The following is a 16,776-nucleotide window of genomic DNA, read 5'->3' as shown; positions in this document are numbered from 1 at the left end:
CATTCATTTTTTTTTGTGAAGGATCTCGTCCAGAGATGCAATCCCAAAGCAACATGGAGACCCAGTATTTGCTTTGGCACTTTTTAATTAGGGGGCCCGGTTGCCATGGAGGGTGTTTTTACGCGGAGGATGTTTTGTTGTTTGTGTGTTGTCGTCGTTTGGCCCTGAGCGGGCCATGGGAGGGCTCGGCATGGCCTCCCCAGTGGCCCCCCTCTCGTCTCTGGCTGCCACGCTAGCGCACTGCGACTGTCCTAGGGCAAGACAGAGGCCTGTGCTGAGTCACATTATGCTCTTTCTCTCTCTCTCTCTCTCCTCTCTCTCTCTCTCTCCTCTCTCTCTCTCTCTCTCTCTCTCTCTCCTCTCTCTCTCCTCTCTCACTCTCTCACTCTCTCTCACTAGCCTGGCGCTAGCTCTGCTAATAATGATATCTCTGCTGTGATGCACAGCCTGGCTGCTCCCTGTCCCGTTGTGTTGCAGTGGATGTGTGTGCCAGTGGCGCTCTCTCTCTCTCTCTCTCTCTCTCTCTCTCTCTCTCTCTCTCTCTCTCTCTCTCTCTCTCTCTCTCTCTCTCTGCCTCTGTATTTATTCCACTAGTTTTCTTTTTTTATCTTCTTCAATATACTTCTTCCTTCCCTCAACTCACTTATATTTGGTTAGTCTGCCTTCCTCTCTTCTATCATTCTGTCTTTCTCTCTGTCTCTCTTTTTTCTTTCACTTGCTTTTTTCAGTCTAGATCTCTGTCTTCCTTTTTCAGTGTCCCTCCATCTTTATTTTTGTCATTCACTTGTTTTCTTTGGTGTCTCTCTCTCCCTCTCTCTCTCTCTCTTTCTCTCTCTCTCTCTCTCCCCCCTCTCTATCTCTCTCCTTCTCTCACCCCTCTCTCTCTCTCTCTCTCTCTCTCTCTCTCTCTCCTCTCCTCTCTCTCTCTCTCTTTTCTCTCTTAAGCCCACTGACTTTACTTCCAAAACCCATTAGTAGCTGTACTGTGACATTTCTTAGAGAAATTGCCTGATTAACTCATGCCCCCTTTCTTTGTTTTCTCTGCTCTTCTTTCCTCGGTTTCTATCTGTCCGTAGCTCTATCTGCCTCTCGATCTCTCGCTCTTATCCCCACTTCACCTGAGTCTCTCTCTAAAGGACAAGAGATGCCCTGGCCATTTCGCACCGTTCCTCAGCAAGGGCACGGTGCTTTAAAGAGCTTCGGAGACGAAGCTGTTGTCATTGAGTGCTAAACTGTTCATGCAGATTTTTCTCTTTTCTTTGTTCCCCAAGTGCCCCTCCACTGGATTTAAACCTAAAGTCCGCATTGACCTGAGCTCCATCCAGTGTGTGTGTGCGTGTGTGTGTGTGTGTGTGTGTGTGTGTGTGTGTGTGTGGAGAAATAATACTCTACAACAACTGTGAAGCATTCAAGGCATATTTATTTAACAGTCAAGAAACATGAAAGGAAATGGAATAAAGAGGAGAGATGGAATAAAGGTATGCTGCATGCAGCAGCTCTGAATAAGGCATAGATGACATGTTAGTGAAGGCCAGCCTGCCGGTTGCCTAGCGTCCTCGCGTTGAGCCTCCTTCATCTCAGCAGTGAAATGGAGAAAGACCGCGCACACTCCACACACACTCCGCGCACACTCCACACACACTCCACACACACTCCGCACACACTCCGCACACACTCCGCGCACACTCCACACACTCCACACACCTTTTATTTTTCCCTTTCTCCTTTTTGTGTCAGGAGAGCTCGGGAGATCTTGCTCCTCGCTGTCTGTCTGCTCCTGGCCTCTCCTGCTCCGGCTCCTGCTCCCGCTCCGACAATACCGTAAAACTTTCACCTAATGAGTGTTTCGCTAATGGTGTGACCTTTTTTCGAAATTAAAGAACACGAAGTTTATTGGAGCTGACAGAAAGGCCCGGCCTTCTTCCTCTCCCTGGGAGGAAAGTAATGAAAATCCGATGCTTCTGAAAGAAGCCGCCGGCCACTGGGAAAAAAAAAGCTAAGTGTGTCACCTGGCCTTATAAAGAAAATGTAGGAGAAAGCAGAAGGCAGCTAGCTTCCCTTAATAGGTTTCTCCATCTTTCCCTCCCTCTCTGTCTTTATGTCTTTTCTTTTTTTCTTCTCTGTTAAAATATACCTCTTTGTCCTCATTTCATCATATCTGCATCTGCTGGCTGATTCCCCCTGTTCTCCCCTCCTTTCCTCCATCTTCACTGGCCCTAGCCAGAGGCCCTGTGGTTCAAAGCCGTCAGTCTCCAAAACTGCTGTGTGTGTTGCCTCGGCCCGACGCGTGTTGCAACAGCAAAACCCACAGCCAGTGACCTGGATTCATCTGCGCGGCTGAAAAGCTGCACCCGCGGCATCACCTCCCGATTCCCCCATCGGCACCCGCAGAAGGGTCGCTAACGACGAGTGGTGGTGATGATGATGCACGAGCGCTCCAGAAGGCAGACGCGAGCGCCAGCGAACTCTCCGGCCCCCTTTTTCCCCATACCGATTCCGCTGCCTCGGGCGCCAGCCTCCTCCTTGTCCTCCTCTTCCCCTTCTTCCCCCTTCGTTTTCTGCTTGTAAAGGAGGAAAGCCTTGTGAAGAGAGGGGGGAAAAAACGATATTAGAAAGACTGAAAAATGGAAGAAAGTACGTGTTTAAGATTATCACAGCAGCAGGGATTTAGATCCGGGGCCTTCGGAGGAAAACCTCATTTTGTAAATGTCAGCGCAGACATCTGAATAAAGTCGGAGGCTGAGGGAAATAAGGAGAGAGGGAGATGGTGTGTGTGTGTGGAGGATGGGAGAGAGCGCGGTAAGTAAAGAGCTCGTAAGTCAGGTGCTGTTACCGTCCTCCACACTGACTGGGGAGGGAGAGGGTGGGGGGTGCTGGGTGGCATCTGTGCTTGCTGACAGCCTATAATTTAATCTTCTTTCTCCCTGTTTTTCCCTCTCCCTCCCTCTCTCTTTCTCTCCTCCTCTACCTATCTGTCTTCTTTTCTCCACTTCACCTGTCTCCTTTCCTTGTCTCTCTTTCGCACTCTATCCCTTTCTCCTCCTCTGCCTATATATCTGTCTCTCTGAACTTTACTCCTCTTTACTCTCTCTCTCTCTCTCTCTCTCTCTCTCTCTTTCTCTCTCCCCGCTGTGCACCTGTACTTTTTTTTTTTCCTGTGGACACAGCAAACAGGAAAGGTGGGTAATGCGTTTTTGCTTTTGCTTCCTCTCTCTCTCCCTCCTCTATTTCTCTCTCTCTCCTTCTGTGTCTGTGCTGTTTTGCTCCCTTTCTCCTTCCCCCCCCCCCCCCCCCCCCCCCCCCCCCCCCCCCCCCCCCCCCCCCCCCTCCCCCCCCCCCCCCACCCTCTCTCTCTCTCTCTCTCTCTCTCTCTCTCTCTCTCTCTCTCTCTCTCTCTCTCTCTCTCTCTCTCTCTCTCTCTCTCTCTCTGACTGTGCTGTTTTGCTGCCTCTGCGGCCCCTGCTGTCCGTCTCGTCCCTCACTGTCAGCCTCCCGCAGGCCCAGAAGAGGGCCAAGCGTTTGACTGATGCCATTGTTCATGTCACTGTGTGTGCCGTGGCTCTGTCACATACCCGCTATCTCTATGATGGGCTGGGTTTAGACGTGATTGTGTTTGTGTGTGAGTGTGTGTTTGTGCGTGTGTGGTAGCCATACTTTGAGGGTGGTAGAATGGTGGTAAAAGGTAGGCTACTGACTGCAGAATGAAAGACAATGTGTGTGTGCTAGTTATTGGTTCATTGGAACTTAGAAGCATGTCTGGTTGTACCAAAATGTAAATATCCTAATATCATCCTCAAATTAGGGCCTTTTTGTGTGTGAATGTTTACATTGTGTTGTTCAATGTTGTCTGCTAAACCATATAATCCATTCCAAGCCAAAGTACAGGAGGATCTAAGCTATGAATCCCAATTCTTAAACCTCATTTCAAACACTGAAACTGTATGTGTATTGATATTTGACAAGTAAAAGCTTCCCCTAACACTCACAAGCATTTGACCCAAATGTGTGCCCTGTCACTCTCTTTGTACACTTTTACTCTTGCCCAGATTAGCAGGATTAGCAGGTTTGCTACCAACGCGACTGCTAACATCTGCTTTTCTGGGAGGCGATAGCGCAGTGGCTGCTAACAGCTGCTTTTCTGGGAGGCGATAGCGCAGTGGCTGCTAACAGCTGCTTTTCTGGAAGACGTTAGCATAGCGGCTGCTAACAGCTGCTTTTCTGGGAAGAATTAGTGTAGCAATAGCAGAGCTTTGGGCCTGGCTGTCGTAATTAGCCAGCCTGGCTGACACCTGAATAAGCTGCTAATTGCGCAGGCTGTTTGTTTGCGCTCTTTGGTTGCTGGGAAATTAAAGGTTTTGGAAAGAGCACAACTCAAAAAGCTGCAGCTCCACTTTGCCTCCAGCTGTGAGGAGTGAAGAGCCACTTTTTCAGCCATGCACACACACAAACACACACACACACACACACACACACACACACACACACTCAAAAGAGCACATACGGAGTAATTAGCACAGGCACGTGTGTGTGTGTGTGTGTGTGTGAAGAGACTCTGACACCATCCCAAGGTAGTAAACTTCCGTGTGAGGAAAAGTGGTGTTTACACTAACTCTGAAGGTGTGATTGCACTCTTCCATGTTTATATTTATCCTCAAGGGTTGTGTCTAGACTGCAGACTTTTCTGCCTTGTCTATTGTTCATCCACTTCATCAACACAAAACTAATCACACATCTACAAATGTGTTCGTGTATGCATTATATGTTATTGTGTGTGTGTGTGTGTGTTTCTTTGTGTGTTTATGGGCGTGTGCATGTTTTCCTGTGTGGATTACAGTGTGTAAATTTGTGTGTGTTCTGGTTTTCATGATTCCTGCATGTGTGTGTGTCTCTCAGGAAGCGCACGTCTCCCTCAACCAAAGACGAGCACTCTGCTGGGGTGAAAGACTGTCTGCTGGCTCATTCCTCCGACCCTGTGGAGATGAGAAGACTCAACTACCAGACACAAGGTGCGACAGCACACACACACACACACACACACACACACACACACACACACTCTGACACATCCTCTTGTGGTCTCACTTTCTCTGGTACACACTGACTTTTTCTATCTATCTATCTATCTATCTATCTCTCTCTCACACACACACACACACACACACACACACACACACACACACACACACACACACACACACACACTTTCTCCTGTGATTTCTCTTTCTCTGGCATACTCACATATACACACACACTCACTCGCTTTTTTTCAAAAACTCTTTTTCTCTGTCTCTCTCTCCCTCTCTCGCGCCTTCTCTGTCTCTCTCAAACACACACACACAAACAAACATACACACAAAAAGTATAGTTTCGGTTATTATCTCAAACTGAGACAGCCTTGTCTTCTGGAGACATCAACTCAGTCCTCTTCCCACGCGTCCCATGTGCACCTGTGGCACTGACGGTAGCCTTCTGCTCAACCTCCTACTAGTTCCCTCTGTCTGCAACCTGATGAACAAAGAGAGCATACAACACACTTATTCAGGACCCACACAACAAAGAGAACACACACTTATTCAGGCTCCCATGTCCATCCACGTGGACCTGTGGCCCCCTCCTAATCTCAGCGTTGTGAGATTTACTTGACGTTAACAAGATGGGCGAATGCGCAACGCTCCTCTGACCCCTAATCACGATTTGACCTTCACAGACGGCTGCAGAGAACGCCCAAGTCGCGTTAATCATCAAATGCGGTCGCCAAAACCAGGTCTCTCTTTCTCTCTCCGCTTGTCGTTCGCACTCAGAAGACCTGGGTCATGTGTGTGAGGACAACTCTATATTTACAGTTGTGTGTGCATATATAGAGCAGGGTTCCCATGGGTCATTGTATAATCTTTAAGGCAAAGTCATAGAATATCAGGGGATTTTATTGTAGTAGTTTAAAATTTACTTGCCAAAATACATTAATATAAATCTATTTCCACACAGAACCGGTGTTTGTCTGGATATTAACTTTACTGCTTCCTTCAGTAGTTGTAATTAATCCAACTTTGTTTATTCAATGCCCATTTATTCATCTCCCGCTCTAAAAAAGTAAAAGATTCTTGAACGCTATGCGGCCGCTCTGAGATATTTGGTCGGTAGGCTATATTGTACCATTCATTATAGTAAGTCATAGAAATTCTTTTTTTTTTTTTGTCAGGGAAAAGTCATGGAATTTTACATTTGACTTAGAGTGGGAACCCTGATAGAGAGAGGATGTGGTTTACAGCAGTGGCGGTCGCCCTGTGGCTCTATGAGTTTCATTTTTTTTATTATTAAAAAGCAGCAAGAAACCCAGTCAGTGACATCCAGCCAAAGCGATTTACCATTTCAGAGCACAGAGGCTGACTGGAGCTAACATGTGTCCCCTTTAGAGGTCAGAACTGAAGCAGTGTAGGTAGACAGCAGAACATGTCTCAGCCTCATGTAAAGGCCATGGATTTACATATTACATATCATCACTGTTAATATTGTGCTGTTTACATTAGGGATGGGCGATACAAACCTTAAAACTGTATCACGTTATTTCATGGTATTTTTGGTGATTACTAGCCTGGGTTTTCCCATGCTGCCTTACGCGCACAATTTTATTCACGCTGCTAGGCAGCCTGGATTCCATGGAGCAGATTTTCGCCTCAGTTAGGGGACCAATCACAGAACGGAGGGAGGGCAGCAAGACGATGATGACACACCGAAGCCGTTATGAGCTACGTACAGACGCATTTGATAGACATTCGTAGCGCCCAATAAACGGCTTTGGGCATTCGTAAACCACGTTTCAAATATGAGAAAATGAATGTCTAGTTCCCAGACCCCATCTCAATGAGATGAGGTCTGACGTTAGCCAGGCTAGGTGATTACAATATAAATGACAAAATAGTACTACTCACTGTTTTCTCTGCCACAAGTCATGTCAGCTTACAGTCTTGAGAGCCATGCAAACACATAAAAGTAAAACTTGGTCCTGACCATGAATATTCTTTTCGCGTACAGTGTGAACATTCAGTCATGTTGGTCTACATGTGACCCACCTTGCTGCGCATATGTAAACATGTCATGAACTGTATCACTAATATCGCAATATGACAGATTCTTATCATGGGAAGGAATTCCACTAGGAATTCTACTGGTTATGGCACATCCATTATTTACATACAATGTCAGGTGCTCCTGAGTGCCGTTTACAGGTAATTTTGTTATGAATACATTATAGACTGGACATGATTTATTTGTGCTATTAGCTTCCACATGAAGACATTTACATGCACGTGTATAACTTATTAGATACATGCATACACACACACACACAATTTCTTTAGTAATCGGGTTGTAGCTATTGGTTTTTAGGTATTTCTTTTCATTAAGAAAAATTCCTTTGTGTTCTGCCCTATATCAGTAGAGGTTCTCTTTCTGGAGATGGCCCATGCGATTCACTGTAATATACTAGACTGAGGATGACCCATGCGATTCACTGTAATATACTAGACTGAGGATTGCCCGTGCGATTCACTGTATGTAATATACTGGACTGAGGATGACCCATGCGATTCACTGTAATATACTCCCACAGCAGTCATGTTGAGGTGCTCAGGCTTCGACTTGTCTGTGTAATTAAGAAACCTGTTCAGCTCCGCCAAACGAGTCCAATCAAGAATAAGAGCAGTCTCCGGACTGACCATCCCAATATGAAAAACGACTTTCAATTAGCTGGGTGTCGGTCAGTGGCGGGCAAATATTAGCATTGTGCTTTCTGTCCGCTTGGCGTACATTAGAGCTGCTTGGAAGTATATATTGGATTGTGCTGCATTCCTCGAGTGAAACGAGAGTTATAGCTTATATACCTTTGGGATTTCTCGCAAAGACACAAGTCTGTTTTCTTTCGTTTTTGTTTTGTTTGTTTTTGTTTCCCTGCCAATTCCGACATCGTGAAAGGCTAGTCTTTGACAGAGTAATGATGGTGCCATTTAGAAAGATCCAGAAGGTAGACAAGGTGCTGCGTTTGACCTTTTTAATGTGGAGATAAAGTATTAGTCACCTCCATCCTGATTCTCGTCTGAAGGACTCCGGGTGGATGTGAACCGTAAGTCACCCATTCTCAACAGGATAGAGGGAGGGTGGTGGCAGTTGTTGAGAGAATGTTACAGGCCCGACTGGTTAATTAAAGAATCTCATTGTGGAGAGAGTGAGCTTTGAACTCGGCAGAAGGAATTAAGTTGGGCTGAGTCACCAGGGAGAGCCTCTTTATCTCTTTTTCGCTCGCTCGCTTTCTTGATCTCTCCCGCCTGCACTAGGCTTCGTCTTCCACTCCCGGATTCCAGTTCCTTCTTTCGCCCCACATCTCTTCTCTCCTCTCTCTCTCTCTCTCTCTCTCTCTCTCTCTCTCTCTCTCTCTCTCTCTCTCTCTCTCACACACACTCACACACACACACACACACACACACACACACACACACACACACACACACACACACACACACACACACACACACACACACACACAAATTCTCTCACTCTCTGTGGGTGTTTCAAAAGCTAAATCTCCCTTGAAAACCTCGTGCTTCCACTCTGCTCACCTTTGGTGGAAGGTGTAGGAGAGATTTGCATAAATGTTTTTCTGATGTGTTGATATAAATAGATGTAATAGATTCCCAGGTCTCAGGAAACACCATTCACTCTCACACACACACACACACACACACACACACACACACACACACACACACACAACCTCTGTACCATCCCTAACTTGAGATCCAATGAAAAATAAAAATAAAATAAATAAAATATGAAAGCAAAAAGAGAGAAAGAGAAAGTCGTGAGTGGCCATGAGACACTCATGCGTATATTTGCCCTGGAGCTTTTCTGAGCCAGGCTACAGAACTTCTCAGGGCCCGGTTTCAAGGTGCACTGGAAATTGCTGCAGAATTGCAAGTGTTTTGGAAACAGATGACTGAAGGGCAGGACCAAACCCTCAGCCCCAGACAGATCTCGGCCTTTAAGCTCCTGTCTGTCTCCTCTCTGCTCTGGGCTTTTCTCTCAGAACCTCACTGCTATGTTCTCTGCGTCGCTCTATTAATTCCTGTCCCTGTTTCCTGTCTCTGCACTGGGGGCGCTACTGTTTACTGGGCGGTTTTCCCGTTATTTTTTTTATTTTTTTGTTTGTTTGTTTGTTTTTGTTTTGGTAACGGCCCTGCCCCCGTTTTTTCTCCACAGGTTCCAGCGCCCCCATCTGCCCGAATACTCCAAGTTAGTTTCCAGACCTCCTTTTCTGTGCTCTTTCCATCCCTGTTTTCCTCTCTTTCTCCTTCTCTGCTCTTATCTCTTCAGCATCCCTCCTTTCGCTCTCTATCCGAAGGGTCATTTCTTATTCCACAGTTCTTTGTTGACATGCTGACGGAAAAATAATCACAGACAGAAGATGAGTGTTTCCTCCAAAGTCATCCTTTTTTTTTTCTTTCTGTCTGCACTCCAAAGTGCAATTTTTCATATTAATGTGATGTCAACTAAAAACAATAGAAATGGGCAAAAACCTTTCTGGTGGTTGGCATCTGTGATGGCTGGTTGAAATGACCCTTATCCCGTCCTCCTTTCTTCTCTTATCTCGTTCTCTTTTTCTGACTTTCTCTCTCATGCTCTTTTTTTTTCACTCTCTCTTTCACACTCTCTCTCTCTCTCTCTCTCTCTCTCTCTCTCTCTCCCTCTCCTCTGGAATGTCATGGGGGCACCTTCCTCTCGGCCCCTTCATGCCAGGCCAAACCACCCGACTGCACCGTTGGCTGTGCAGTTTAAGTCACGCTACAGTACACACACACATGGGGCTGTCTGCCGCCACCACCACACCCATCACCCCCCCCCACCACCACCCTCGACCTCCCACCTCCTCTCCACAGGCTTCCTCTGAGCGCTCATCGGCGAGAACATTCCAGAAGCAAGCTCGGATGGTTGTGGGAGAGAGCGAGTGGGAGGACGAGGATGGGAGTCAGTGCTGTAGCTTCAGATCGGAAACGAGGAAAAGGAAAACAAAAACAAAAACATCAACACCATTTTTTAAAAAAAAAGCTTATCAGACATCTGAGAGAAAGCAAGCAATGAAATGAAGGGGTTGGGCAAGGCTTATGGCAGATAGTGTAAGAATGGTGACGTTGGAGGTAGAAAGAGTCGTAGTACTCAGAACCGCAGACCTGTCTCCCTCCCCATGCTCTCTTGCAGCACCACCGGCCAATGAGCATGCGCCTTCGCTCACCCACCTTGCCAATTGTGTGCCTACACAGCATGGTGTTACACAGCTGTGTCAGAACTCATTCTTCTCTTCCATCTGTCTCTCTCTCTCACTTTCACACTTTCTCTCTCTCACTCTCTCTCACTTGTTTTTCTATCTGTTTGTTTCACTCACCAGGCGCAAAGCTTTCTCACAAGCATCTGCGTCATCTTGTGGCTCATCATTGTGTCAAAGTAGTAGTTACCGAACACCTGTGTGTCTATGTGTGTATATTTCCATTAGTGTTGTTTATCTGTGTGTGTGTGTGTGTGTGTGCGTGTGTGTGTTTGTGCACACACTGTTGTTTTTTTTTTGTTTTTTTTGCTGCAGCAGTAGCACCTGTCAGTATGTGAAGGGTTTCTGACACCTTCTGTCTCTGTTGTAGGGATGAGGGAGCACCCGCCCATCTCCACATGTGACCTGGCTGACCACATCGAGAGACTGAAAGCCAACGATAGCCTGCGCTTCTCCCAGGAGTATGAGGTAGGCACTGAACACCAACCTCCCTAAATTCACTAAAGCATGCCCCTCCGCCAAAAGTGGCCAAGGATGGCACATCCCAATAGCCAAGCCTCTCCCAATACAAAAACACAGCGAATAGCATGTATGGCTACTTCTCATAATCACCAAGATCAAAAATGAGCCGTAAAGGAAGTGAAATAACCATGAGAAATTGACTAGAGCTTGTAGGGTGAATATGCCATGTAACATGAAGTGGTTACAAGGTAAACGTCAATGTAAAGTATGAGCTGTTGGCAGTGAATTAATGTCCATCTGTGAAAAAGACTGCTTTCTCTCTCACTGCCGTCTTGTCTGAAGCTGAGGGAGCTGGTACAGGACACAGGAAATTGGGATGGAATGTTGAATGTCCCCACATCAGATGTGGGAAGTTAAGGTCTGTGATAAGGAAAATCAGCTGAATCAGCTCTCCAAGAAGGATATCTAAATATTTATATGTTTGTTTTTGTAGCTCACTGTACTGCGTCGTGTTAATCCTGTGGAAAAGTAACACCCAGCACTCTACCCACCCACCTCCCTCTCCACCTGGCTCCCTATGAGCAAGTGCAGACGCTACTCCCAGCTTAATCCAGTGGCTCTTCTCAAATCAACATTTCCTCTAGTCACGCTGTGTGTCGTACATTACATGCTGCCACAGCTTATTTGTTAGTTCCAGCTTTGTGGTCCTAACCCCTAGCCAGTTAGAGCATGGCGCACCACATTACAGTCACGAGAGAGAGAGAGAGAGAGAGAGAGAGAGAGAGAGGATCCTGCTAAAGAATGCATGAGTTCCACTGCCTTCCTAAAGATATTTTTTTTCTTTGCATTTACCTACTGTAAGGAAGCCAGTGAGGGATTATTGCTTGTTGATGTCCTACAAAGGGAAGTAATTTCCATTTAAAGTGGTACATTTCGGAGAGGATAAAGTGGGACAGATGGGCGCTCTGTTTACCACCGAGGGAGGGGAGCGATTCACATTAATTATAAAGCATCACCTCCACCAACTTACTTTTCTTTTTTTGACTATTTTCTTGTTTTTCCCCATCCCTCCCTTCAAACTCACACAAACACACACTAATGCACATACGCTCACACACACACACTAATGCACATACGCTCACACACACACACACTAATGAACATACGCTCACACACACACACTAATGAACATACGCTCACACACAAACACACACTAATGCACATACGCTCACACACACACACACACACACTAATGCACATACGCTCACACACACACACACACACACTAATGCACATACGCTCACACACAAACACACACTAGTGCACATACGCTCACACACAAACACACACTAATGCACATACGCTCACACACAAACACACACACTAATGCACATACGCTCACACACAAACACACACTAATGCACATACGCTCACACACACACACACACACTAATGCACATACGCTCACACACAAACACACACTAATGCACATATGCTCACACACAAACACACACTAATGCACATACGCTCACACACACACACTCATGCACATACGCTCTCACACAAACCAAACACACACACACACACCCCTCCCTTCCCCTCCATCTGGGAGTTTGTGAGGAAAGATGCTGTATTATAAACTAGATCTCAAGAGCCACTGCCAATACCAAAAAAAACAACAACTGGATCTTATTGGTTAGAGTGGATTAGACCTACAATTGCACTACAGGTAAACAGCAGACTGTCTCTGTTAGACGGGGAGCACACTGACCAGTGGCAAGCGGCAGGTTCTCTATAGTTCAGCAGCAGGAAAGGATCTGAGCGGTAAACTTGGTTTGACGTTCATAACGAAACTCAAGGCTCATCAATGTCAGTTTCATGTACCCTAGGAACATGTCAGACATTCTAACCAATACAGTAATTTCCTGTGTATTAGCCGCATTGTGTGTAAACTGCACGACAGTATTTTATGCAAGTTAAAAATACAAACCATTTTAATAACATATTAACTGCCCCCGGTATTTACCTCATAGCTGAAGAAATTTTGCAAAATCAGTGTACAAACCGTGGCTAATAGTTGGGAAATTATTTTATTAAGGAGAAGACATTTTTTCTGTTGTACAATTCTGTTGAAATGTGTGCCTAACTTTGCAACAAGATAGAACTTTGTTAGAATTGAAATAATTATTATGGTGTGAGCGTTGTTATGCTTTGTTATTTCTAGTGTGATCTCCATCATAGAGACTTCCTAAGAGTGCATTTATTGAATGCAAGTGCAGCAGGTGAAATTTGTTTGTTCTTAATGAGCCGGTCTGTTGTGGTGTTGAGCTGATGAAAGAATGATGCCTCGAGGAAACATTCAGATTTAATTTTTTTGTCAGTAAAAGGGGGAAAGGTAGACATCGTCTAGGAGAGCATCCGTGAAATCATAGCCGCTAATAGGAGCAGAGCTAACAGCTAGTGATTAGTGTGTCTGGTCAACACAGATTCCATCCCACACACTCAAGCGTGCCACCATTCACACAGACCTGCACCCTTACACACCCACACACACACATGTACACACACATCCACAGACTATGCAGTATGCACACTCATTAAACAGAAACTTGCATTCTCCCTCTCTCCTTTTCTCTCTCACATGCTCTCACACACACACACACACACACAGACACACAGAGAGCCTATTGGCTCATCACGTCAGGCATCTCTTGAAGCGTCAGAGCTTGAAATTAAAGGTTCATAATGCATCCATTAAAGAGTGGAGCCATTCCAGATCCACACGGCTTGTTAGATCTTTAACTCTGACAGATAAGTGAGCAGCCACCGTGCGCGCATATAGAGAGCCCTCATTGGTCCTGAAATTAGCACAAGCTTAATGTAGTCATCAGCTCTCACTCTTGGGGTAAACGCTCCTAAATGAAGTGGATTTAATTGATTAAAAATAAAGCAAAGACCAACCCCGACAAAGGAGTCATGAATTAGAGATTCACTAAAATGGAAAGTGAGTAAATAATAGAAGAAAAAACCTCAGAGACCTTGCAGAAGCAAAATGAAAATAAGTGGGCTCCTCAGTAACTGTGGACAAGGATAAACTTGCATACTTTCCAGCTCTCTCTCTTTATCTCTCTCTCTCTCTCTCTCTCTCTCTCTCTTTCTCTCTCTCTCTCTCTCTCTCTCTCTCTCTCTCTCTTTATCTCTCTCTCTCTCTCGCTGTGAATAATGATAGTCCTCTGCAGTCCACTGTACCCCAGGGACTTTTAAAATGGAACTCCAACGCATTAAATTTAATACACATTTTACTTCAATACCAACAGTAGCTATTTCCAGCTTAATGTACCCAGGTCTTCATTTTCGACGGTGGCCATTGTTCCATTAATTGTGAGAATGATTTACCTGAGAGTCCTTAACAGAATATCCTGCAGAAGCTAAGAATATTCTCCCCTGGGTGCATACTCCCTATATTTGTAATACATTTGTATAATGTCTGGGCTTTATGGAGGGAAGCCAGTGATTACTCGTGTGTGTATGCACTGCAGTGCTTTAATAGAGCTGGAATGGTGTATTAAACATTCATGCCCAGTTTTGCTGGTCATCTCCACCTTGGGAGATGGGTGCTGACGAGGGAAGACTTTACCCCCCAACCAACAGCAACTACTTTTGGCTCTGCCTTGGGTCTTGTGTTTGGATTTGCACTCCTGTTGAACTTGCAGTCTGTCGCCTTTTTATTTATATATATGTGTGCGTGTGTGTGTACGAAGGTAGCTAGGCACCAGAAATATCTTTCCAGCCCATCATGGTAGTAGCTCACAGGGGAATCGCTCGCTTTGAAAGCTTCGCTCTGCTGGCTTTCTCTCGCGCCCAACTGGAGACAGTCGGGATGTTGATTGGTTGTGCCATACCTGCTTTGGCACATTTACTGAGTAAAGAGGAGAGACGTCCCTTTCACTGACACACAGAAAATTGGGGGCTAACCATATGCTCCGCCAATGTGTGTGTGTGTGTGTGTGTGTGTGTGTGTGTGTGTGTGTGTGTGTGTGTGTGTGTGTGTGTGTGTGTTTTAGAAAAATAAAACGTGATAAAGCTGAAACTATCAAGCCATGACACTTAGAGACGGTATGTGCAAAACAGCTAATTTCCCCGCTTTGCTGCTAATGTGCGCAGTGGGAAGACAACAGGTGCTGATCAGTCTTTCCAGGAGATGGAATCCCATCTTAATGTTCCTCCTCAGATTAGATTATCATACGGCGAATGGGAACCCCACACACACTCTCTCTCTCTCTCTCTCTCTCTCTCTCTCTCTCTCTCTCTCTCTCTCTCTCTCTCTCTCTCTCTCTCTCTCTCTCTCTCTCTCTCTCTATCTCTCTTTCTCTGTCTGTGTCATTTCCCTTTTCTGTTAAAGCTCTAATTGTTCTCCTTTTCTACCTGTCTACCTTCACTGTTTCACTTCTTTTTCCATCTCAGTCTCTATCTGTCTCTGTCTCTGTCTGTCTGTCTGTCTGTCTGTCTTTTTTCCCCCTCTTTTTCTCTATCTGTCTCCATTTGTGTTGTGAAGCCGTTTTTGCTGTGTGAGTGGATCTTTAGTGATCACCATGGTGTGTGTGTGTGTGTCTCACACGTGGCCGTCTCTCCCTGGCTGGAGCGTCTGACAGGTGTCATAAATATCGCTGCGTCCAGGCTTCCGCCAGGATCCGAGCGAAGCTTATTGTGGAGTCTGTCGCTGCATTGTCTTTAGGAGACAGAAAACTCACACACACACACACAGCTACCAGAGCACTCCGCCAGAGCCAGCTGCTTTAGACAGGCTGTCAGCTGCCTCCGAGATGCCCATTCATTCACCCTGAAAACACACAATCGCTACCCGAACACACACATACACACACACACCCAGGCCACTAACTGATGGAGGGGGTTGGATGGTACCTGTCATCATAAGAAGGCATCACATAATGTTAATATAAATGATTAAATAAATGACATGTATCGTTGTGCAGGTGTTAAGGAACCACAGGGTCGTATGTAAAGAAACAGCATGTAAAGACCTCCATTTCTTCAGTAAAGCGGCTTTATCATGGCATTAAGCTCCCAGATATCAATTCATTCTTAAGGCCCATTCATACCAAGAACTATAAATAAATATCGTTCTAGTTAATATGAATGACGACGTTCACACATAAACTATAACGATAACGACATGAAGAACGATATCGTTGGGGATCACTTTCAGAGCGATTTTCAGAACGATAAAAAGCTAATAGTCAATCAGAACCCATTGAATTTTAATCGTCACCTTCATTAACACAAGGAGAGACTTTGTTCATCGTTGTTCAGTGTGAACGCTTTTATCGTTATGGTTATAGTTATCGTTATCGGTGTGAATAGACCTTTACCCCCTTCATTTGACCCCAGCGTGGCAGGGAATCGGTGGCCTCTGACCCCGATGTGGGCCAGTGCTGGGCTAGACGCGGCTCCCACGTGGGCTGGCAGACCAGGCATGTTGCATGTCGCTGCAGGAGGAAAGTGTTCTTTGGCTAGGAGGCTTGTGTTTGTAAGCTGTGGCCTAACATCTGCCACCCCACACTCCATACACAAAGCGTACAACCCCAATTAAAGTTGATGAGAATTAAGAGGGATATCTCTCCGATTCAGGAGGGTGTTTAAATGTTATCAGCCGCTTGCTGGCTTTGGATGGAGCCAGTCAAAAACAAAATCAAAACTTTTCCCAGAGTGAAAAGACAAAAAGTGAGAGAGTAAAGGGGGGAGAGAGAGAGAGAGAGAGAGAGGAGGGATGGAGCGAAATCATCTCCGTGTAGCGAAACTGGATTTTCATCGCCTGGGCTAATTCCTCTCCCCGTGCCAGATTTTAGCTGCAGTATCTCTCGCATACAGAATTACCCATGGCTCTCTCTGTCTGCTGGAGTGCTTTTTAGGTGGGTACCTCATTCCCCGTCTGGAAGAAAGAGGCCTGTGTGTGTGTGTGTGTGTGTGTGTGTGTGTGTGTG

General features: G+C 45.7%; 1 protein-coding gene across 1 annotated transcript in view; it reads left to right on the top strand.

The window, feature by feature from the left end:
- Positions 1 to 16,776, top strand: part of ptprfa (protein tyrosine phosphatase receptor type Fa) — a 170,691-nt gene that overhangs the window by 130,327 nt on the left and 23,588 nt on the right. The window contains exons 17-20 of the mRNA XM_042057436.1: positions 3,168 to 3,179; positions 4,894 to 5,006; positions 9,253 to 9,285; positions 10,683 to 10,780. Of these exons, the coding sequence (XP_041913370.1) occupies positions 3,168 to 3,179; positions 4,894 to 5,006; positions 9,253 to 9,285; positions 10,683 to 10,780 (256 nt within the window). The remainder of the gene's footprint in view (positions 1 to 3,167; positions 3,180 to 4,893; positions 5,007 to 9,252; positions 9,286 to 10,682; positions 10,781 to 16,776) is intronic.

This window comes from Alosa sapidissima, chromosome 12 (assembly GCF_018492685.1).
Source record: "Alosa sapidissima isolate fAloSap1 chromosome 12, fAloSap1.pri, whole genome shotgun sequence".
Lineage (NCBI taxonomy): Eukaryota > Metazoa > Chordata > Actinopteri > Clupeiformes > Clupeidae > Alosa > Alosa sapidissima.
Note: the sequence above shows the minus strand (reverse complement) of the source record. Positions and strands in the feature narration are given on the sequence as shown.